Raw genomic sequence first — 24,587 nt, 5'->3', positions numbered from 1 at the left:
GAGGTATGAAGGAACGGCCGTGACATCAGCGAGCGCCTCCCGGGATCTCAGGTGACCCCTTGACCCTTATTGGATTTAATTTTTTCACACTTCCACTGGAACACTACAAGAAACAGGTGACAGGGAGACCACGTCTGAGGTCCACCTCAACGCTTTCCATTCCCCCCAGAATGTTCTAACATGTGTCCTTCTACCAGGTGGGCCTAAACACCTGCTCCCTGCCTCCCTACCCCCTGTGACCCTGCCCTCGGCCAGGACTCCAAGCGGACAAGAGACGGGGGGTGGAGGTGGTGGTGGTGGTGGCGGTGGCGGAGGTGTGTGTTGATTGTGTTGTGGGGGTTAAATGGTGTTGATAACAGAGGACCTGAACGGAGGGTTAAAGGTCACACAGAATGGAACGGCCGGAGGATCCAAAATGGCCGTCGGCACCCCCATCACGTCAATCGCCATGGAAGAGGACAAGTTGGAAGACAGCGAGTGCAGCGGCGGCGGCGGTAGCGACGGCGACTCCGAGGACTCGCGCAACTACTGGGAGGACGACGACGACGACGTCTACCAGGAGTTCGAGGAGCTGGACTTTGATTCCCTGCCTGACCGATCGGACACGTGGAGCACCCTCTCCGATGACTCCTTCTACCCGCCGGACGACACGCTGGCGTCGGGCCTGCAGCGCATGGCGAGGCCCGGCAGCCCCGAGCCCGTCTCGCTGTTCAAGGCGTGCGGCAACAACAACCCCATCATCGTCAAGATCCTGATCCGACAGGGCGTGTCCGAGGAGGAGGTCAGGGAGACGGACAGGAACCGCAGGGTGAGTGTCCGGGTCTGGAGGGAGGCTGTGGAGGTACAGGAAGGGTGTGGGTTTATGGGGACGCTGTTGGTTTAGGGGGACATGATCGGTTTCTAGGGACCCTGATGGTTAATACTGACCCTGTTTGTTTAGAGGGTTAAATATATCTTATTGGAAGGCGTTGGGTTTGTATCTGATGGGCTGTTCTTTACAATATGTCTGTGTGTTTGTGTGTGTATGTGTGTGTGTGTGTGTGTGTGTGTGTGTGTGTGTGTGTGTGTGTGTGTGTGTCATGTGACCCAGTTCTGAAGCGGAAAGATCCCAGTGTTGCTTTTAGAGTCACTCCTTAAGCCCCACTAGAGATAGGAGAGAGAGAGTGAGTGAGAGGGAGAAAGGTGAACAAGAGTACGTGAAAGAGAGCGAGGGATAGATGGAGAGGCAGAGACACTAGAGAGTGAGAAAGAGACATTAATGGAGAAGATGGAGAGAGTGAGAGGCAGAGACACCAGAGAGTGAGAAAAAGACATTCATAGAGCAGATGGAGAGAGTGAGAGGCAAAGTAGGAAGGAACATTTCCAAACACTCTCACAGAGAACCTGCCAACATTTGCAAATACCAGTACTGTTATCTTGCTGGACTGGGCACAACGTGGGGTCATTAGGGCGTCAAGCGGTCAAGATGCCCTTTTCAACCTGGGAATACGGATTATGTTGTCATGGAGACGAGTCGTTTGAACCAGAGGCAGTGCTCGAGATACGGGCCGGAAGAAGGTCAAGCGTGGAGTGACCTTCCAGGGAAAATGTCAGTTTCTCCTCCAAACTTCTCATGAGATATTGATTAAAAGCCCGGGTTCAGTAATAAGACGGTATTGTGAGAGGTTTGGGATGAAGGCCTCTACCAAAACGACAGATGAATTATATTATTATATATCAGTAACCAAAACCGAAAGTCGACATCAGATAATGTGATTTATTCGTACATATCGAGACAATGCTTATTAGCTCATGTGACAGGCCAACTTTCACTGGGCAGGGAATACCTTGCTCCTGAGAAAGTCGGTTGGTGAAAACCACTTTGTTGGTGGAAAAGGGCTGGATCCACATCAGGACTCTCAATGTCCGCAGTCCTGGAATTTAGCTGCCCCTAAACTGCTCTCCATGCCCTCTTATCTCCATAAAGGATGGCACAGGAAGATTGTACAGAATCCCTTAGCATTCCTCTTGGAAGTGTGGGTGATGGCTGGTTTAAGTCTGACTGATTGGACTCTGGGGACGGGTGAGGCTGCACATTAGACAATCAACATGCACAGGTTGAACCAGCCATCACCTCACGCACTCCACCACCGGTTATAAAACCATTGGCTCGTATCAAGCCTAAACACTACAGCCTGTAATGTAACCGCTGTTTTCTGCTCTTGGTTCCAGACTGGGCTGATTATAGCGTGTTACCATGGTTACGTGGACGTGGTCATCGCTCTCGCCCAGTGCCCGTACCTCGACGTCAACTGGCAGGACAACGAGGGCAACACGGCGCTCATCACAGCGGTGCAAGCAGGTACGGAGATGGAGAACATAACAAACTGGTGTTTCGTTACTGGTATCATCTAGCCCCTGACTCATCAACCCCCTGATTCCTCAACCCCCCCCTGATTGAACCCCTGTATTGTCACTCCTTACATCCTCAACCCTTACCTCAGGGGTCATGACCCCATGGGAGGCAACCCAGGACACGGAAGTACTTGTAGACACTGACCCCTTCTGGGAACCCTGGATTAAGTTGTGTTTCTACGTAAAATAGCATGTTCTGTTGGCTGACTTGTATCTGCGAGAAGCGTGTCTCAGGGGAAAGTATAGTATAGACAGCGACAGTTTTTCGGCAATTAACCGTTCAAGGGATGGCACCTTTTGCTTTCGTACTCTGATATTGATCCAGGAGATTTGTTTAGAGTTCATCAGAGATATAATGCTGACCTCTGGAATTATCGAATTCAATGCCCCTGCAATGGGGTCTACTCCCTGTGTGTGTGTGTGTGTGTGTGTGTGTGTGTGTGTGTGTGTGTGTGTGTGTGTGTGTGTGTTTATACCATCTATACCCCCATCAGACAAAACGGACATGGCCAAAACATTTCAGAGCATAAATGGATGGACAGATTATTAAAAGATATGTGACCCCAGACTGAAACCTCATGGGCTGAGTCGTTAACAAACAAAGCTCCTGGAACATGTTCCCATAGACCATGAACTGTAGCGACCCTTTCGGCCCTAGGGAGAAAACCTCTTGTTATCATATTTAAACACCTAACAGTTGAACAAGGCAGTGTCAGGAATTGGCTGCAGGTGAGAGCAGAGATTAAATTATGAGAACCAGCAGTAAGATTATAGATCTGATCATTATAAATATCAGGGCAGAAACACTGCAATCACACACGCACAAACACACACAAACACACACACACACACACACACACACACAGAAAAGAACAGTCAATGCCCAATAACCCCTTCCTCCGTAGCCGTGTGCTAAGTATGACAAATGAATCCCGATTGAAGGGGATGATGAATGTCTTCAAATCATGGTTCATTCTCTGCACCATTAAGGCGACCATCCATCCCCCTCTTCTGGTGACATAGCTCACTACACCGCCTCATCAGATGGCCGAGGGGGGGAAGGAGGTGGTGGTGGTCGGGGTGGGGTGCAGGAGGTGGTGGTCTGTGAGGGGGGGGGGGGGGGGGGGGGGGGGGAGGTGGTGGGTGGGGTTAGGAAGTGGTAGTCGATGGGGTGGGGTGAGGGGTGGGGGTTAAGCTGAGGTAGAGGTGGGTGCGGTCAGAAAATGGTGGTCTTTGGGGTGAGGGGTGGGAGTTGCGGCGAGGAGTTGGCGGTGAGTGGGGTGAGAAGGTGGTGGTCTGGGGTGAGGGGTGGGGGTCTGTGGTGTAAGGAGGTGGTGGTCATTCGGGGAGCGGTGGGGGTGAGGTGGTGGTAGTGTGTAGGGTGAGGAGGTGGGGGTCTGTGGGCTGAGGGGTTGGGGTGAGGAGGTGGTGGTCTTTGGGGTGGGGGTCTGTGGGGTTTGGCTGAGGAGGTGAATCAGAAAGTGAACACAAACACAGTGTTGTTTCTTTGATAATGTACTGGATTATGTGCATTTCTTTCTTCCTTTGCTTGGCAAAATAAGCGTGGCAAACGTGATGGATCACATCCAGCTGGAAGCGGTTTTCCTTTAAATTTCCACGGCAGAACCATCCAATCTCATTTAACAGATTAAGGCCCGCTTTGTGTGTCTGGCCAAAGCAATATGCCAAACAGGCTAAATGTGTATTGTGCTGCTGCCCTTTCTTCCTCTGGTTGTGCTCTACTGTGTAGAGGGCAGCATGTATGTAGCACTAGTGGACTTTCATTTGAACTTCCTTGTTCAGAAGCAATATTTAGGACAGGGGACTTTTAGGCACTTAATAGTCATTTAGGAAGGAGATGGTTTTATCCAAAGTGACTTGTGGTGACAAAGACAGAGGAAAAATAGGGTTATATACACTACAGGCAGGCTGCAGACGTTGACAATCAGACCCAGAACGGCTGGGGGTCAACCTCCCCCTAGCCACCACTCCCTCTCACGACCAGGTAGGATCTATTCCCAGTGTTTCCAGGTGAGCCTGGGTACTCTGGCCCGGTTGGGAGCTATGATGAGAACCTTTTGCTTTCTTCTCTGGGTCCGCAGGGTACCTCATGATCTCCAACCACCTGCTCAACTACTTCCCCAGGCTGGACATCGAGAGGAGGAACTGTCACGGCTTCACGGCCCTGATGAAGGCCGCCATGCAAGGCCGGGCGGAGTGTGTCCGGGCGCTGATGATGGCCGGTAATGATACCCCGAGACTAAACTTTCTCTTGTGATGACCGTGCAGGGAGCCCAGCTCCATGCACACATTATAGATTGGCATGCACGATCAATACAAACATTTCAGAACATCCCAGACGAAATTAACATTCAGTACCCGCCGAAGCGTATTGGTTTTGTCTCCCATACATGGCCACCACCTCTAGGCATCCTCCAGCAAGATGCCCAACCACTACCTCAACGACACGTATCTGAATTCACTGTAGGTCGCTTTACATGAAATAGTAAACAGTAGTTCAGCAGACAAGAAGCACCAGTAGCCATTGTTCTTTTGGAGCTCACCAGTCACCCTGTGCATTTGTCCAAACTATGCCTCAGTGGCGGTTCTAGGGGGGGGGGCCAGTGCCCCCGTAACTCTGAGTCCGGCACCCCCTGTGGCCCCCCCGAACGAGCCAACCCCACCCCCCGTCAACAATCGTGCCCGCAATAGTGCTCGTCCGCGATCCACCTCCCCCCCCCCCGTCAACAATCGTGCCCGCAATAGCGCTCGTCCGCAATAGCGCTCGTCCGCAATCCACCCCCCCCCCCCCCCCGTCAACAATTTGGGTTGTGCCCCTCTAACAGAAAAGCCGGCCCCATCTCAGCCCCCCCATTAAAACCGGTCTAGAATCGCCACTGCTATGCCTTATCGGTCCAGAGCCTTCCAGGGTCTGACCTGTCCCCACCACTGTTGCCCTCCAGGCGGCGACATGGAGGCCAGGGACTACAGCCGCCAGCTTACACCCAGGGAGTGGGCTCTCTTCACGGGCCGCTACGAGACGTCGTTCCTCATGGAGAGGCTGATGGCACAGCCCTGTGCAGAGCAGTTCTGCAAGAACTTCTCCTTGGAATGGCCCATGCTTGAGGTCGGTGGGCAATATGTGATAACCTCCACAAAGACACCGTCTCATCCCCTGTGGTGCTCTGCGCCACTGTGATACTAAATGTGATGCAACTGTTCACAATTTTTTTCATTCATAATAGATTGGTGAGTATCTCAATTAACTGCTATTGTATCCTAATTGTTCATCGTAAAATAATTCAGAATAAGATCCACATAGAAATGGATAATGAATCTGTGATTGTTTGGGTTGTGGATGATCATGGGTGGACAATATGAACCAAACACACCAATACGACTGAGTGTACCAGTCCCCTAAACAATCTCCCTGCCCCCCCCGGATCCACCCCCAGGAGCACGTGGCCCGGTCCCAGGAGCCCAAGTCCTGCTGGGGCCGCTTCGGCGACCTCCTGAACTGCTGCCCCGTCACCCTGCACCTCAGCAACAAGGTGACGCCGTTGGACAACGGCGTGCTGGACCACATGGTGCGCGTCACCACCAGCCTGCTCAGCCCCCTCATCGCCACCGCCTGCCACACTGTCTGCCCCGGCAGCCCGCCCTGCGTGGGCAAGCGCCGCTTCGCCGTGCCGGAGATCCTCCGCCGGCAGCGCGTGGACCAACTGCGGCGGCTGGGGCCCGAGAGGCACGACAACTACCAGCGGCTCTTCAAGAACTCCCGGGTGCTCCTGGTGCCCGCGCCCCGCGACCGGCGGGCCAGCCTGCAGCCCCAGCTCCTGCGGGAGGTGGCGGCCGTCTCCTCGGTCGCCATGAGGAGGGCCAGCCTGCTGCCGCTGCACATGATGAGGCGGAGCAGCGTGCGGCCGGGCCCCGTGGTGCCCAAGGTGAGGCTGTGCAAGGCCCCGCCGCCCTCCTACGTGCCGGAGGTGACCCGGCGGCGCCACGACGACACCGCCCACCTGCAGATCCCCAAGTGGAAGTACAAGAAGAAGGCGGAGGGGAGCAAGGAGGAGGCGGCGAGGCAGCAGTCGTTTCCATTGGTGAATAGGAAGTGAGTGGAACGGGGATAAGGAAGGGGAGAAGATGTGGGAGATGAAGAAGGGGGATGCTGCCTGATGGGACACAGTGGGCAGTGGGCCGTGGGGACGTAACGGTTCTAGTTGGAGGTGGGAAAATGTTGGAAAAATGTATGCGAGGATACTAGAGGAAGTTAAAGCATGCTGGAATTAACTTGGAAGTTAGGAATCAGCTAAACAGCTAAGTGGAATGAGCCTGATGCTGAAGAGCGAGCTGGACATGTGACCAATGGAGCTCTACATGGGCAGGGAAAGACGTCTTCTGTCTCTAAAGGAAATGAAGAGGCGCTAGAGAGAGAGAAGACAGAGAGGGGTAAGGGGTGGGTGCACAATAAATGTATGCCCACCAGGCAAAGCGCCAGCCGGCTTGTTCCGGGAAGGGTTAGGAGTTTCATTGTCTTGGTAACGCTCAACGCTCCAGCCAGGAAGTATAAACCCTCTAGCGCCCGGACAAGCTGCTCTGCCTCCTGAACCAGGAGTGAGGAAGGTAAGGAACAGAAACAGCCCAGCTAAAATTAAGGCAAGGTAGAGGTAAAGAGATTTATCAATTGGAAAAACTCTTGCACTAAGCAGCTTTCAATGCAACACCTTTGTTTATATTTGTATTATAAATAATATTTCATTTTTTTTAATTGATTGTGCACTGTAACGCTCACATTGCAGCAGCAACACAGTTTGGATGAGCAACTCTCTCCAATTCAATAGAAGTATAGAGATAAAAGACAAAATGAAGCAGAAATGGAGATTTCCTGAAGAAGACATTGTTTTGATCAGACATGATCGACTATACGCTGAACAGATGGCCACTGGAAAAGCCTGGGATTCATATTGGGATAGAAAAAGACCTGGGTTCCTTTGGCTAAGAAATACTGCAAAAGGGCTTTTTAATCAAGAGCGATTTCTGACATTTCCGCTGGGGAAAATGGCTATGCAAATCGTTTGCCACACAGGACAAAACTAAATTAAAAAGTGTCTCTTAGTGCCTGTTTACTGCAGTGCATTCCAACTTAACGCCATTAAAGGCAGATTATGTTGAGTAAAGACTAATCCCCACCTGAACACCGCCCATTGGAATATTCTAGAAGATGGCTCAATATTTGTTCTATGGAAGGTAGCTATATAAAGCTGTAGTTGCTACTCGTACCAACAGGGTCGACACTTTACCATTCTTTGAATAGTTAGTCAGGTCTCATTGCAGATTTCAATATATATATATAGCATTTAAATAGACAGAATGTGTATAGACCTACTGAAATACATACTTCTACATGCAAGTCATTCACAAGACCATCATGCAGTCATTCACAGGGCTATTAAATATGATTGTACTTGATTTTTTCTAAAGATACGGATTATTTCGACTTTTTGACTAGATAATGTATAGGCCTACATGTATAGCTTACAGGTATATCTTCGCAAAATAACGTTTCTTCACTCTCGTTTGTAATCCATTCATGCTCGGATTCAGATTTTCTTCCATTTTTTTTTTTACGCGTCCCTCTGCTGTGTGCAGGGACTTGAGAGTTCCAACTCTAAATGTCAACGAGAATAAAAAGCATTTCCTCTCTGCTCCGGCGTCTCTCTCACGCTGTTTGGTCCCAAGAGAATCGGGAACGTGAATGAATAGAAGCATCAGTCATTTGCTCCTGGCTGTTGTCTCTCACTTCTGTTTGTCATTATTCTGGTTTCTCTGTGGTGTTATAAATATCGCCTTGGTGAACCTGCCATCCATGGCCGGTCAACTTACCTTGTCAGTCAACACCACACAGCCCTAGAACTTACACGATAGTGGCTAGTATATTGCACTCCCAGAAGAAAGGCACCAAGTTCGATGTGCAGATTCTTTGGTCAGTTATTCTTAAGCATCAAAAGGATCTGTAGATTAATACACGTTATACATCTATACCGAATATACAAGGTAGAATTGGGCTTGATAATTAATTTTTTCGACCAATGAGATCACTCGAAAATATTTACATATTGTTCAACCAATGACATGTATATCCAACAGGTTGCCGATTCGTATCGGTGAATCGTTAACCCCTAGGATTTACCAATATTTAACTTGTTTTAGTCCAAATTTGACCTTTGATTTTTTTTTTTTAGATGTAAGATTTAAGACTCTAAACTCTTCATAGCTTTTTGCATGCTGGGATGTATGCAATCCAGCTCATTCTTTGTTTAGGACTTTGTTAAGGGCGATCTAGTTTACCAATGTATTTTTTCCACTATCCACTAGAGGGCACAGATGTACATGTAGGGTGCTTCAACTGACCGTTGAACTGCTGTTCCTACTCTTTCACAACTGAACAAACGCTGAAGCATTGAGAAAATTAAAGGATTATCCAACGACTAGGTTAAATATAAAATGAAATGTCTTTCTACACATTACAACCTCTCCTCATCTTGCCTGAGAAATTGTGGCGTAACCTCAATTTGAGGACCATAGAAGGGATGACTTGTGAATGTAAGTGAATTCCTTTCATCTTCGTATAGAAGAAGGGAGGTCAAGGTCACACAGAACATGAGCGAGAGCAACTGTCACGACTGCTTTATTTCAATCCAGGTCAGAGTGTTACGGGTTGGTCGTATACCAGGAAACAGCTGAAAATCATCTTTGGCAACGCAACATAACAACTCCCAAAAGCCAAGACCCTCTTCCATGGTCCGTTACATTTTTTTTGTGTGTGGATCCGTTGCAATCAGTTTGAGGCAATAAAAAGATTAAACAAGTAATTTTATCTCTTTAAAACACATTTTTTTTTGTCATCTAGCAACAACAAAAAGAAAAACGCCCCCCTTCCCCTTTCATACAGGTCCTGTAGTCAGGATTTCCGTACTGGCGGATCACAAAGACAAACGGTACGCCGCCAGTATCCGGATGCTCGCTAACATGTAAGATATGTCTGTTTCTCAATCAGTGTTTGTGTGTTGTTAAGGTTTTTCTGTCGACGACTGCGTCATCGTTATTTAATTTCAAGCATCGGAAAATGGACCGCTACTAAGACTTCTAAACAGCTGCAGGTTGGGCAGACCAGGGACCGACGTTGTCGTCACAAACCTTTGTTGGACTTGGACATATTTGTTCGCGATTTACATCCACACGCTTCTGCCACATCGGGGCCAACGTGATAGGATGTAAGTAGCGAAAAATTGTACGAAAAAAAAACGTTCTTTCTTTGAAAAGTTTATTAGTCACGTTGATAATGTTTGGCAGCTATACCTAATCTATGCAAACAAACAAAGAAACTAAACATTCTGTGTACAGTTAGAAAAATGAACACCGTAAAAAAAAAAAAAAGACATAAACATCGCCACTTTCCGTTTGTTTCAGCAGGGACAACCCGATAACCCTCGGACCCTGGTCTGGTCCAGCGCTCAGCCACAACATTACCACACGAAGTCAACATCTTTAGTGTGTAGAGCAGAAGGTAAAACGTGAAAAAAAGTCGTCCTACATGGGAGTTCTCGTTTTTTTCATCATTATGTTGATGCTATAAGTGACGTCCACGTCTGCACGTAAAAAGTATATATTTATATTTATATAATATATATCCATACTCTATTAACAGCTTTGTCTACCAGGAAACTTATAATCGCCACCCATCTTTGAGAAAGAAAACTAAATGAAGAACTTCAAACATTGAATATTTTACAACACAGAAATCATCTAATATTGTACAACCGCCTTTATACAGTCCCAACATTTTTTTTAATATTATCGATTTTTTTTATTACTACTTTTTTGTATTCCTCTTCAAGTCTCAGTGCAGTAAGACAGTTTGATCCCAGTAAAACACAGTTAAAAAAAAACCATTTACAAACCAATGACGCTCTGTGGAAGTGGGAATCCTCAACTGAACTTTGACCTTCCCACTCCTCCTCCCTCCCATGTCACCATCTGTATACCCACGTTTGGCACGTTTTTTTTCCTTTAACAGTGATAAACCGTGATTCTAAGCAAAGTTTTGTGGACGAGAATGGGTGTTTTGTCTTCTTGGAGGTGTAAATAAACGGACATCGACTGAAACTCCAGCTACTATCAAAACCAACCTCGACATCACAGGAGCTACTGAGAAATCGTAGTAAAAAAAGGGTCTTGACAGGGAAACACTTTGTTGAATCGGGTTTGTAACCGCTGCGTCTTAGGGCCAGAATGTCTTCTGAGGGCCCAAGACCACAGGAGCCTATTTCTAGGGCAGTGAAGGAGCACCATGATTGGTCAATACATTTTTTTAAACCTCCCCCTCATCGAAATTCGCATTCTCACCTTTTAGCGAGATGTCGGAATCGTTCCCTGTAGCTTTGTCGTAGCAGTGATATGAGATTTCCCGCTCTTTCTCTTTTAATTGGTAGAAAGGTTTGTGTGCCTGTGCGTGTGTGTGTGTGTGTGTGTAGATGTACAGTTGTGTTCTGACGATAAGTCCCAACGCACTGCATCGCGGAGAAGGCCTTACACAGAAATCAGTGCAATGTAAAATACAACAAAGTCATGTCTTCAATGTACATCAAATACTATACAACCAGAATAATACAAAAGAAACCCGGAAACAGAAGAAATAAAAACATGATACAAAAAAGGAAGGAAGGAAAATAAAAAGTGTCCAGAAGCATCACTCTACTCGGCAGCGGGTGGGGACGGGGTGGTGTAGAGGTGGGGGAGGGTGGGGGTTGAGTCATGACCTCACACAGCATAAGTGTATAGAGAGAGCGAGGGGGGGGGGGCTCTTTGTGACGGACAGCTAGGGGGGCGGGGCCTGTGACTCATCTCGTCTCTTGTGCTTCACGTTACCAAATAGGTCCGTATTCTGTGACCGAATATGTACATCCGCTGTCTTCGCTAGACGTGGCCCCTCCTCCCCCCTCCCCATGGTTCCTTTTTCAACACATGCAAACCTCGTACGCCCGGCGCTCTGAGCTCTCTCTCTCCTTCTCCATCCACGGCCTTTCGCGCTCAACCTTTTCTGAGTCCTTTGATCCAAATTTTCCCCTTCATCCAGCCTTCCGTGACTCAGTACATAGCAATACTGGTATCTCTCTCTCTCTCTCTCTCTCTCTCTCTCTCTCTCTCTCTCTCTCTCTCTCTCTCTCTCTCTCTCTCTCTCTCTCTCTCTCTTCCCTCTATCTCCAACTTTCGTTATTCTACATTCTAACTTACTTTTACCTCGCAAGGCTGTCCATCATTTTTATATTACATTCTCTCACTCTCTTCATGGAACAAATTTGGAGGCGGGAGTTATGTCGCATTTCGACCAATCGGAGACCGTCCCACACCAAACGCAGTGGAAGGACATTGTGCCAGCTGTTGTTGTGATGTAGATTGTGTTAAGTTGTGTGTTGGTGATCTGTTGGCGGTCATAGTGTGCATGCAACATGCATGGCTCTGGTCCATCGATGCCTGGGGCCACCTTGTCTCTCTCGATCTCCCCCCCTCTCTCTCCCTCTCTCTCTCTCGCTCCATCAGCAGTCTAAATTGATGTGAGGGAGGGAGAAGGAGAGAGAGAGAGAGAGAGAGAGAGAGAGAGAGAGCGAGAGAGAGAGAGAGCGACAGAGAGAGGGAGGGAGGATGTCTTTTCCTTTTGATTCCATCCCTTTCTCTTTTCCTTTCTTTTCGTCTGCCCTTCCTTTGCCCTATACACACACACACGCAAACACATGCGCGCGCACTCACGCATGCATGTATGCACACATACTCACACACCCATATGCACACATCACACACACAAACACGCCCTCTCACGCATCGAGGCACGCACACCCCTGTTCACTAACTACTGGTGTGACTGAGTAAAACAAAACAAAAAACACTGAGGACAAGGTGGCGGGGGGGGGGGGGGGGGGGTGAAGGTGAGGGGGGGCAGAGATGGTCGTTGGTGGGGGCATGGAATTGTACAAGGGGGCAGAGGGATGGGGGGGGGGGGGGGGGGAGTCCAAAATAAAGAAGAATGAATGGAACAAAAATAAAGATAGAGTTCATCCTCTCCCCTTCCTCCCCCCTTCCCCTTCATCTCAGGCTCTGGATCTCTCGAGTACTAGACCCAGGGGGGGGTCCCCCCCAACTAGACCCAGGGGGGATCCCCCCTACTAGATCCAAGCGGGGTCCCCCCCACTAGATCCAGATGGGGGGTCCCCCTACTAGACCCAGGAGTCCGGCGAGGCCGGGTAGTGGCTGGTCTCGTAGTTGAGCTCGCTGTAGGGCCGGGACGCGGAGTAGAAGTCCACGTAGTTGCCGGTGGACTTGAGGCCCCCGAGGTGCATGTTGAGGTCTCCCTGCGGGGGGCGCCCCCCCGCCGCGTGCACCTGCTCCTCGTAGAAGGCCTGGTCGTCGTAGTTACCGGCACCAGGAGGCGGCGGGGGGTTCTGGAAGGGCGGGTAGGGCTCGGAGGGCAGGCCCTGGGAGGACACCTGGGGCGGTGGCGGCGGACGTTGGGGAACAGAACAGGGCAACAAAGAAACAAGTCAATACAAAGGGACTGTGTTCTGGATGCGTTGACACTGCTTTCTGGCCAGCGGACAATTAGTGGCCACCATATTCACACACACATGGTCGTGTGTGAATGCATGCAGGGAAACAGCCAGCTCATCGGGAGCAGTCAGGGTTAGGTGTCTTCTTGCTCAGGGACACCTCCACACCGGGGATCGAACCAGCAACCTTCCGATGGACAGACGACCCGCTCTACCTGCTGGGCGACGCCCAACCCATCGCAACAGGACAGACCGATCCAAACAAGGACACGACAGAACTACGGTATGGCGCGGATGTGTACTAGGGACAGAGCCCCACAGTGCTGTACCAGGTACGGTACCGGTGGGGGTCTCACCTGGTTGTATTTCAGGTCGTCTGTGGGGGAGACGTACGCGCCTCTGTGTAGCGTTGACGATCCGCCCGGGATTTGACCTGAGATGGAGACGCGGTGAAATAAATGACTTAATACTACCGTGGAGTTATTATTAAAACATTAAAACAAGGACTGTTTAAATAGAAATGTGTGTGTGCGTGTGTGTGTGTGTGTGTGTGTGTGTGTGTGCGTGCGCATGTGTGTGTGTGGGTCCTACCCGCCATGGCGTCCTTCCTGGAGGTGTGCTCGCCCTTGTTGCCATGGTAACCAGGATTGCTCGTCGACTCGTAATCCGCCTTCCTTTCCTTCGCCGCCATCATTTCCCTTGGTGAGGCCGGAGCGCTCGCTGCGCGCACACACACACACACACGCACGCACACACACACACACACACACACACACACACACACACACACACACACACACACACACACACACACACACACACACACACACACACACACACACACATTACTATTTAGGCCACTGTGTATTGAAGAGAGGATAAAACGGGCATGTTCGTCTGATCAATTATCCTTTTATTAATGTCGATTACTTAATGATGATTAATGAAAAATGTGATTGACATTTTCCTCTCTAAATAGCGAGAGAATACGGCTTTGTTCGCCCTGACAGCCAAAATATCCTCGTCCATGTAAATGTATGCAAATCTCTCACAGTACTGTAACCATGCATTAGCACAATATTTAAACACACAAGCTTAGCATAACAATATTATATTGGGTCACACTGGATGTTTTCATTGATTGAATACACATTGAGATGTAATCGTTACGCTCTGTCACTTAACACTAAGACACAAGAAAGGCAGGCCACAGTGTGCGTGTGCGTGTGTGTGTGTGTGTGTGTGTGTGTGTGTGTGTGTGTGTGTGTGTATGTGTATGTGATCTCATCAGTATTTAATTGAGTGGTAAATACTTAGTCATCCTTTCTCCGGAGGCCTGATTACTTCTTGGAAGCTTCTGTATTCATCTCTCTGCCTCTTTTCTCTCTCCCTATAACTTTACCCCTCACTCTATCCATGCCTTCCGCCATTTCTCTCTCTCGATCAGTGGGACCTCTCGCTCACTCCTTCCGTCACTGTCTCTCTTTTCTCTCCCTTTCTTTCTCTATCTCTCTCGCTCTCTCTATCTCTCCCTCCATTCTTCACAAAAAAACAAATAATTAATGGAGTCCTCTGTTGCCACGGCGCCAGATGTTTAATATCCTCAGGACCAGATAGTGCTGTTCAGCCTCTAATATGACAACACCCTACAGCACCCGCACAGAGACAGCTGGCCCTCTCTCTCTCTCTCTCTCTCTCTCTGAATATATATTAAGATCTATGATGATCTCTCTATCTCTCAGTCAATGTATCTGTGACTCTCACGGTCCTCTCTCTCTATCTAATATGAGCTGTCGTCTCTTTCTCTCTATCTAACATGAGCTCTTATGATCTCTATCTCTGCCTCTGTCATCGCTGGGTACAGCTCGTTCAAACGGCAGGTAAACACTCATTCTTCAAACAGCCGCCTACCCAAAGCACCTCAGCCTGGCGCAACCTGGGTTCCCTTTTCTTGTTTGTCAAAGGAACGCTTCAAATCGCAAAAAAAAAATTCAGAGGACAATATTCCAACTGCTGGATCCTTTGTGTCCGGCTTGTCCGAGCAAATCAAATAAACTGATAAACAAAGAGAGACAGAGGCGGTGCGTAGCGTGGTAAGGATGTGGTCGTTCCTGTTATCCAATGTCCTGGCTGTTGATTCAGTCGCCATGTGTTTGAGCAGCATCCCTCTAATGGGCAACTCAGTGTGAACAGCCACACTCACACAGAGCACCATGGGGATAGCCTGTTAGCATGCTAACCCGTAAGCCGTCACTCACACAGCGCACCATTGGGCTGGCCAACACTCACACGGAGAGATAGGGCTGTTAGACTTCCTAACTCACCACTGTCCCCTTAGGGCCTCGCCCCATAGCACACTATGGTTTATTATGCTGAAAATATGGATGTAAGGTTCATTAACTCTCCACAAGCCTGTGAGTCGAGACAGAAGCAAGCCACCCACAGAGGGGTCCTCCCCGTTGGTTAGGAGTGTTAAGCCTTTGAAGGTGCGGTTAGGTGCAGGCTGAGGACACTGATGTGGAGTTCTCTCGCACAGGAGAAGACCAGTCTGAACATGGGCTGCAAAACAACTGATGGATCAAACGTCATGAAAAAGCCCTGCAAAATCATGTTCAAACCAGTCATGTTTTCTGAATGAGTGTCTCTGTGTGTGTGTGTGTGTGTGTGTGTGTGTGTGTGTGTGTGCGCGTGCGTGTCTATATATGTATTTGAACCGAGTGTGATCCAATGGCGTGGCTGTGCCACCGGTGGAGGTGGTCACCGCGGCGACAGGACCCACCGGAGCGGTTGTTGGGGGATGTCCGGACGGGGGAGATAGAGGGGGTGCGGGAGGAGGAGTAAGGCCTCTGTCTGTCCCGCTCTATCGTAGAGGAGGAGCCCACAAAGTGGTACTGGGAGTAGCCGTCCTGGAGAGGAGAAGGAAGGAGAGGAGGAGGAGGAGGAGGATGAATGAGAATGAAAGGACATTTAGAGGGACATTGGAGGATGGGTAGGATGAACGATGGGTACAGTGGAAGAGAAAAGAGAGATAAAGGGGAAAAGAGGGGGAGGAGATGAAGAGCGCAGATGGCAGAACAGAGAAACGTTTGAAAAGATAATATCAATAACTTCTCAACTATATACTATGATACTTCCAAATATTACAAGAACAATGTTACTGATGCTTGCAGACAAGAGAGAGAGACATAGGGGGACAGAGATAGACAAAGAGAGAGAGAGAGAGAGAGAGAGAGAGAGAGAGAGAGAGAGAGAGATGTACGGATGGAGAGAGTACAGAGCGAGAAGCAAAGAAGAGAGAGGTGGGAGAGAGAGATTGAAATAGACAGAGACAGAGTGAGCGAGCATGAAAGAGAGCGAGAGATAGAGATGGAGAGCGAGAGAGTACAGAGAGAGAGAGAGACTATACCTTCTTGTAGAGGCTGCGTAGGTCCCTGTACTGCCACATACTGTTGAGAACCTGCGAGGCGGCCTTCACCACCTTGGGAGTGTGTCTGGAGACGGGGGGACAGACATTAGAGCGGCACGCCTCGCTACCCAGAGTCCCCCCACCTCCGAGCGCACAGCCACCTCCCGTCTGCTGGGTTGTTTTTCTTTTTTCGTGTGTTTTCCTTCGCTTATTTTTAACCGCAGAGGAGACGCGAAGAACGTTTGTTGCCTCTGACAAACGCAACAAACGCAGAATAACAACGAGACAAACAGACGGAGGGAAACGGCACGAACGCTTTTCATCCGCCTGCGCGCGGGAGAGGGAGGCTAGGGGAGGGAGGACGGGGGGAGAATGCTAATGTTGGAACATGAAGGCACTGCGGGCTGAGGCGGGACACCTTGTTCCTGTTTCCAGGTTTGTTTCCAGGGTTTGGAAAGTTGGGTTTCGACGGGGGGGCGAGGCCAGACTGAAACTGAAATGGGAGCCGTGTGGACGGTCTAACCGTGCTATGGATTCGTAGAGCAGAAAACGGGACGAAAGTAAGGATAATAAACGCTTGCCCCCTTGACTTGTTTTTCGAAATATTACTCAACAAAGCGACAATTTATCCCCCCCCCTTTCCCCTCTCCCTCACTGTCATTAGGCTCCACCCACTCTCATTAGCCTCCACCCCCCACTCCTATTCAGCTCCACCCCTCTCCCTCACCCCACCTCTCTTTAGGCCCCCCCCCCCCACTTTCATTAGACTCCACCCCCCCCCAGTACTCATTAGGCTCCACCCACTTGTCTCCTTTGCTGCGGGCGATGCCGATGAGCTTCTCGATGCCGCCGGCGTCCCTCAGGGCCTTGGTGTTCTCCATGTTCTTGGTGATGACCTCGTGCAGCGCGCAGCAGATGGCCGTCACCGTGTCGTCCGACATGGTCTTGCCCGGCAGGCCCGTGCCGTTGGCCCCGCCCCCGCTGCCGTTGGCCCCGCCCCCGGTGCTGGTGTTGTTGTTGTTGCTGCCGCCGACGCCGGGCAGGCGGTGGACCAAGTCCCTCATGGCGTACTTACCTGGTGGGGGTGGAGGTGGAGAGACAGGGCGTTAGACAGGTGGAGGGACAGGCGTTAGACAGGTGGAGGGACAGGCGTTAGACAGGTGGAGGGACAGGCGTTATACAGGTGGAGAGACAGGTGTTATACAGATGGAGAAACAGGGTGTTAGACAGGTGGAGGGAGAGGCGTTAGACAGGTGGAGGGGCAGGCGTGACACAGGTGGAGAGACAGGCGTTATACAGGTGGAGAGACAGGCGTTAGACAGATGGAGGGACAGGCGTTATACAGGTGGAGAGACAGGTGTTATACAGGGGGAGACACAGGTGATAGACAGGTTGAGAGACAGGTAGAGAGACATGTGATAGACAGGTGGAGAGACAAGTAGAGAGGCATGTGTTAGACAAGTGTTATACAGGTGGGTGTCGGACAGGTGGAGAGACAGGTAGAGAGACATGTGATAGACAGGTGGAGAGGCAGACAGAGAGAGAGGCGTTAAATAGGTGTGAGACAGGTGTTAAGACAGGCGTTGGAGACACAGATTAAGGGTGGGGCAGCATACTGTAGAAACAGAGGGACATTATGTATGCTATCATGGACGATAAAACAGCTTTTAAAGCAGAGGGAGAACTAACTATTGAGCTTATTTGTTTCTTGTAGTGAAGGCATCCCCTCCCTACATCGTATGAACTGAATATGAATAACGACGTCAGTGCAGTGTGGCAAAACATCCACGGTCGATACAGTGTGTACCGTGTCAGTGTGTGGAGTGATCTGTACTCAGGGTACAACACACCCTTCTGCCCATGCTCCGCTTCCCACGGTCCTCTCTACACAACAGATGCAACGGTCTGACGGACCACCAATAAACGCACAATATTTATTAGCGTTTTGTAAATCCTGAGGCAGCGGAACGAAAACTTTCACACGCAGGCAGACACACGCACACTCACTCACTCACACACACACACACACACACAGACACACACCACACCCACTTCTGCTACCTGCTTCGGGGGAACACTAGTGGAGCAGTTGCCATGGGGACAGTGATGCCCAATGGGATGAGACAGTGATACGACAATGATAATGATACAGTGACACACACACACACGCACACACGCGCACATACACGCACAGTCTCAGAGCACGCCAGCACACCACCATCTAGCACACTCAATCATCTCATGTAGCATTAGCATCACAGCATTACAGCCTTGCAGTAAAAGGTCATGTATATCTATGGAGAATCTATGGAGTGTGTGTGTGTGTGTGTGTGTGCATGCCTGCATTTCTACGTGCATTTGCGTGTGCGTTTGTGTGTGTGTGTGTGTGTGTGCATGTCCGTGCGTATGTGCATGCGCTTGTGCGCTTGAACGTGTGCACTACATGCATGTCTGTGCGTGCGTGCACGTGTGCGCGCGTGCGTGCGTGCGTGTGCGTGTGCGTGTGCGTGCTCGCGTTTGCGTGTCTCTGCGCGTGTGTACGTTGTCATGCGTGTGCCCCCGCGCAGGGGGCCTCCCCCCTCACCGATGAGCTCCTTGTTCCGGACGTCCAGGGCCATGTTGCGCAGGGCGGTGGCCACGGCACACACCACCCGGTCGTTGTCTATCCTCAGCAGCTCCACCAGGATGGGCAGGCCCTTCTCCTTACGCACCGCCGCGCGGATGTACACCGACCACTGCGGGGGGGGGGGGGGGGGGTGAGGGAGGGAGGGAGGGTCAAGGGATGAGGGGGGGAGGAGGTGAGGGGGGTAAGGGTTGAGGGGGATGGGGGTGAAGGGGTTCAGGGGTGAAGGGAAGGAGGGTTGAGGGGGTGAGGGGGTGAGGGTGGGTGAGGGAGTGAGGGGGGGAGGGTGGAGTGGTGAGGGTGGGAGTGGGTGAGGGGGGAGGGTGATGGTGAGGGGTGAGGGGGTCAAGGGAGGGGGTGGATGAGGGGGTGGGGGTGGGAGTGGGTGAGGGGGTGAGGGAGTGGGGGGGTGAGGGTGGGAGTGGTGAGGGTGAGGAGGTAAGGGTTAAGGGGTATAGGGGTGAGGGGGGCAAGGGGAGGAGAGGTGAGGGGGTGAGGAGTTGAGGGAGGGTGAAGTTGGGCGGGTGAGGAGGAGGAGGTGGGGTAAGATTGAGACGAAGGGCTCTTAGTGAGCTGTTTTGATATCAACGTGTTACCACACACACAATCACAGACTTGCGCGCGCACACGCGCACGCACGCGCGCACGCACGCGCGCACGCACGCACGCACGCACGCACACACGAAAAGGAGTCTCATTCATTGAAGAAATTGATTGATGATGCACCCCGCCCCTCCTCCCAGTATGCAGTATATTCATGTGGCTTGTAAATACAACAAATATTCTGTAAATTATACATATTATATACAATTAGCCGAACACGTAATGGCCCATAATCAAGGTTTTTTTCAAATCAGGGAAACAGGCGTCATTAGCCTGGGGTCATTAGCCTTCATTACATCATAATTCTTTTGATGACATCAAATAGGAATATTCTACTATTAGATACAAAAGTATATTATCTTTCTTTGACCTCCCACTGATTCCATTTAGCAATGAATATGTTTTTTAGTAGAAATGAATAAAGAAATAACAAAATACAAAGCATCGGACCAAGGACATAAAGTAAATAAAATAACACAGATATTACATATTAAACCTACACTATGTGAGCTTTCCAATTAGCAGCCTCTCGTGGCTTGAGTTGTAGCTACAGTGTGAACAGTGCTAAGTGTACAGTGCTCCAGCTCACTGGTTAACCATGCACAGGTGTGAGTGATCAGGCCTCATTGGGCTGTACCAAGTGGAGCTGAATGGAGAGGGGATCCGGCAAGCTCTTTAGTTGTGATGCTTCTGAAAGTTTGTTTATGCAAATTATTGAATACAAATGTGAAATTAAATCAAATTGCCCTCAGGTAGTTATGGTAGGATCAATAGCTATGTTGGTGTTAGGAGAACTAAAATGGTAATAGATGAAGGCACCCCTAAACAATTATGGAGCATGCCGGTTAACATGTAGCCTATTTAGCAAGATAAGCTTAGATTATGCAGCATGTGTTTGGCAGAGGGAAATGCTGTTTGTTTGGCCCAGTGAATGTTTTGAGTGGTATCCATTAAATCATGCCCTTTGTGGGCTCATTCATTGAGATTTGTTGTATTTCATTTGATCACTCCCTACCAATACCAGCTGCTCGTACCATCCCACCACTAGGGCCACTAGGGACATCAAACCCTACAAACAGTTATCGCTATTTGATCATTTTCAGAAATTTTCATAAGGTGAGCCACACACTTAAGGTTAGAAACACAGACATAAGGTGAGCCACACAGACATGGGGTCAGCAACACAGACTTAAGGTCAGCAACACGATATATGGTTAGAAACACAGACAAGGTTAGAAACACAGACATAAGTTGAGCCACACATACTTAAGGTGACGGTGAGCCACACAGACATAAGGTGAGCTAGACTGGGTAGCCACGCCCATCCTGCCGGCGATTTGAGTTCACCCTGCAGAAGGGTCTGGAGAAGCATTATTATAGAATACATTTTCTTTCTAGTTTCGATACGTTTTTGTGGGAGGCTGGGAGCCAATCACCAAGCTGGCTTTTCCCCCTGGCGCACTATGGGCTGGTCTAATACAATGACGACAGGGAGGCGATGGCAAGAAGCCAATTGCGTACGCAGTCATTTTAACTCCGCCTGTTGATCACGCCTCTTGTGCTGAAGAAAATGACAGCAGCTTCCCCAGACCAACGTGCAATCTACGATTGAGCTTGGTCTGGCAATAGCCAGGCTAAAGGTGAGCCGCACGGCCACAGACAAAGTGAGGAGAAGAGAAAGGGGCTTCTGAATCACCTTTACCTTCCAGCTCCCGGCCGCCAGGTTCTGCAGCGCCCCCGCCGCCCCCTCCAGCGTGTCTGGGTTGGAGCACTCGGACAGCAGGGTGAGGTAGGGCTTCACGATGGTGGGGTGCCACAGCATCTGGATGCCCTTGGGCGGGTCGGCCGAGTCCGGGAAGGGGCCAACGCCGTCCCACTGCGAGGGGGAAGAGGAGAGGAGACATGTTGGTGGGAGACAGTCGTAGACTGATTGGTTATTTAGTCTTTTAGCAAACACGCTTATCCTGGCTTTACACGACAACACTCCCGGGTGAAACCGACAAAATCTTTTATCAGATGTGCCTTTCGTTTAGACGGCGACAGCGTTTTCAGGGCTTAAAAAACGCAAAAAAATTAACCCACCCTCCAGAGTGGAAATCTTAAAAACGCGTATCAGTCTAAAGGGTTAACAACGAAAAGTGCTCTGAGCTCTGAGCTAGTCACCCTGGCTCTCGTCCCGTACGCGTTTACATCACATCCATGTGCAGTACAGGCAAACCACAACAAACATGTCGGATTTCACACACTTTTGCGTCACTGTATGCACGCAGATTTCCACCCAAAGACGCTTGTCTAAACGTGGAATGAAAAGTGGGAATGTAACGCCACTTTTGCGGTTTGTGTTCAGATCGTTGTTGTGTAAAGCCAGCCAACCGTGACTCAAGGCTCAGTTATGGTTCCACGTTGACGCAACGCAATGACCACGCAGACGCTTCGACGCAGTCGTGAACCTGTTTTGGTTCTCCGTCGGGTTTTAGTGAGCGGAACAATCACAGCCCTTGCTCCTGCTGCTGCGTCGCCTCGACGCAAGGTTACAATTCTTGGGAGGCGTCGGGCCCTTGCGGTGGACGCAAGGAGGGTCAGCGCCCTTGCGTTGCGTCGACGTGGAACCATAACTAAGCCTTTACGGTTGAGGATGGAGACAGAGGTCGTTAAAGGTGCTGTTGGTAAGATGCAAGAGTTTTAAAGAGAAAGTAGAAAAGTGATGAAGAGACTTGCCCACCCTCTCTCCCTCCCCAGGTTTTTCCACCATTGAGTGGTGTCACATTTCACGCACGTGTGAATGACAGGCCGTATGGATTCCCCGAACAAATCACAGAAGAGCAGTCTGGAATCCAAACGGGCTCGTTCAGAGGCAGGTGCTGTCAACCGGAGCAGATATTCTCACAGCGCATTTCACTCACTAAAGGCTGACGGCTCTAGCATTTCGAACAAATTACACTCAAATATTAACTCTCAAATCACAGCTACAGCAGCAGGTATAGAGGAGCATCTTGCTCATGGGTGCCTACAGGTAAGGCTTTGGTCATTGAGGTTCAAACCTAGAACCTTTCCTCTGGGCGTCAATCTCCCTAACCACTATCATCTATCATGCTCACCTATGCTACTCTGCTATCTTTACCGTAGTGCCTATTAGCGACACATTTTTTGCTTCTTTGTATTTTTGTACGTATGCTATGTATTCTTTGGCTGTTCTGTGCCTCACCTGTAATCTCTTGGGATGAAAGCGTATTAGAGAGAAACGACTCAATGTCAATTGCAATACAGAGGTGGCCCTGGAAGGCCTGCTCTTGCAGAGACGCCAGACAACCGAAACAAATGATCAAATTTCAACCATGTGAAGTGCAAAATAACACTGTTTCATTTTGTCCTTTGGCAACAGTGGTGTTTTTTATTTTAATCAAAACTTTAAAATTCTGTTAGAAAAAGCTATCTTCCTGCTTGTCTATTCAATTGAGTGTAATAAAACCTGTTGGGTGATATTTCAGTCTATTGTCAGATGTTGCAACACTTTTTCATCACCTTCTGGATCACCTGCCGCACCTCCACTGCATACACACACACTCACTCACACACACACACACACGCACGCACGCACGCACGCACGCACGCACGCACGCACGCACGCACACACACACACACGTAGGTGCGAGAACACACACGTGAGCACACACACACACACACACACACACACGCACACAACTTGCCAAGCTGCTTGCTCTTCAATTAATGACCGACACGTGTCCTGTGGTCGTGTGAAGGGGGCTCCATGGGGAACAACATCTCTTTCTCCCTCGCCCTTCTCTCTCTCGCTCTCTCTCTTTCTCTCTCTCTCTCTCTTTCTCGCTCACCCTACCTCCTCTCTCTTTATGTCTCTTTCGCTCTCTTTATATCTTTCTCGCTCTCACCCCATCTCTCTGTCAGTCCACTGAACCTGCTTGTTTTTTATCGATGCAACTCTCCTTGGTAGCTCCCTGGCCTCCCTCTTTCTCTCCCTGCCTCCTGCTGCATCTCGCCACCTCCTCCACCCTCCTTCCCTTCTCTGCTCTCCTCCTCTTCTCTCCTCTCCTCCTCCACTAGCTTCTCCTCCTCCACTCTCCTCATCCCCTCTCTTCTTATCTTCTCCTCCACTCGCCTCCCCTCCTCTTCTCTGCTCTCCTCTCCTCTCCTCCTCCACCCTCCTCCCATCCTCTTCTCTCCTCCTCCACTGTCCAATTCTCCTCTTCTCACCTCCGCCTCTCGCCTCTCCTTTTCTTGTCTCTGTCTCTCCCTTCCTCTCCCCTCCTCTACCTGTGTATTTAGTGTGTTGTTCCTCCTCTCCTCTCCTCTAATTACCCCCTCCCCACCCGCTCTTCACAGTAATATCCCACAGCTGCACTGGAGAGGAGGGGGAGGGGGGGGGGGGGGGGGAGAAGAGAGAGAGAGAGAGAGAGAGAGAGAGAGAGAGAGAGAAACGGGGAGAGGGGGAGAGCTGAGATGGAGAGAGGGATAGAGTGATAGTAAATTGAGAAGTAAGAGGAAAAGGAAAGAAAAAGCCATAGACAGGATGGAGAGAAAGAGAGAGCAGTTGAGAGGAAACAAGCAGCATATTAAGGGCAAGAGAGAGAGAAATAAAAAGAGAGAGAGGGAGGAGACTTAATATGGGGGGAGGCATGGGGCAATACATTACAATGATGAAAAGGCCTATGAATTGCCCTCTTCCCTGATCAGCCCCCATCTCTTCTCCTTCACTCTTCTCACGAGGTCAGCTGTGAAGTCATCCTCATTCCGATTGGCTGTCGCCCGAGGATCCACAAAGAGCTCGCAGTATTCACTCCGCAAACCGGAACCAGCCGCCCAGCCGCGCCATTTCTCATTTACTTCTCTATTTTCCCTCTCTCCCTCTCACCCACTCTCTCCCCCCTTAGCTCTCTCTCTCTCCCTCTCTCTCTCTCCCTCTCTCTCTCTCCCTCTCTCTCTC

At 50.0% G+C, this 24,587-nt stretch overlaps 2 protein-coding genes across 2 annotated transcripts in view; one reads left to right on the top strand and one right to left on the bottom strand.

The window, feature by feature from the left end:
• Positions 1–415: 415 nt before the first annotated feature.
• Positions 416–6,509, top strand: ankrd33bb (ankyrin repeat domain 33Bb; the record flags this gene model as incomplete). Its single annotated transcript, XM_084481213.1, has 5 exons — positions 416–808; positions 2,212–2,341; positions 4,497–4,637; positions 5,358–5,521; positions 5,850–6,509. The coding sequence occupies 5 exons, from the start codon at positions 416–418 to the stop codon at positions 6,507–6,509; spliced, it is 1,488 nt and encodes a 495-aa protein (XP_084337339.1).
• Positions 6,510–12,665: 6,156 nt separating this feature from the next.
• ctnnd2b (catenin (cadherin-associated protein), delta 2b) overlaps positions 12,666–24,587 on the bottom strand; it is a gene marked incomplete at both ends in the record, with an annotated part of 82,120 nt that continues 70,198 nt past the window's right edge. Inside the window, 8 exons of the mRNA XM_084481440.1 lie at positions 12,666–12,935; positions 13,352–13,428; positions 13,587–13,715; positions 15,775–15,901; positions 16,402–16,486; positions 17,206–17,476; positions 18,986–19,136; positions 21,330–21,503. Coding sequence (XP_084337566.1) covers positions 12,666–12,935; positions 13,352–13,428; positions 13,587–13,715; positions 15,775–15,901; positions 16,402–16,486; positions 17,206–17,476; positions 18,986–19,136; positions 21,330–21,503 — 1,284 coding nt within the window. The remainder of the gene's footprint in view (positions 12,936–13,351; positions 13,429–13,586; positions 13,716–15,774; positions 15,902–16,401; positions 16,487–17,205; positions 17,477–18,985; positions 19,137–21,329; positions 21,504–24,587) is intronic.

This window comes from Micromesistius poutassou, assembly GCF_964030765.1.
Source record: "Micromesistius poutassou genome assembly, chromosome: 16".
Classification (NCBI taxonomy): Eukaryota; Metazoa; Chordata; class Actinopteri; order Gadiformes; family Gadidae; genus Micromesistius; species Micromesistius poutassou.
The sequence above is the reverse complement of the archived record's forward strand: the minus strand, read 5'-3'. Positions and strand labels throughout refer to the sequence as shown.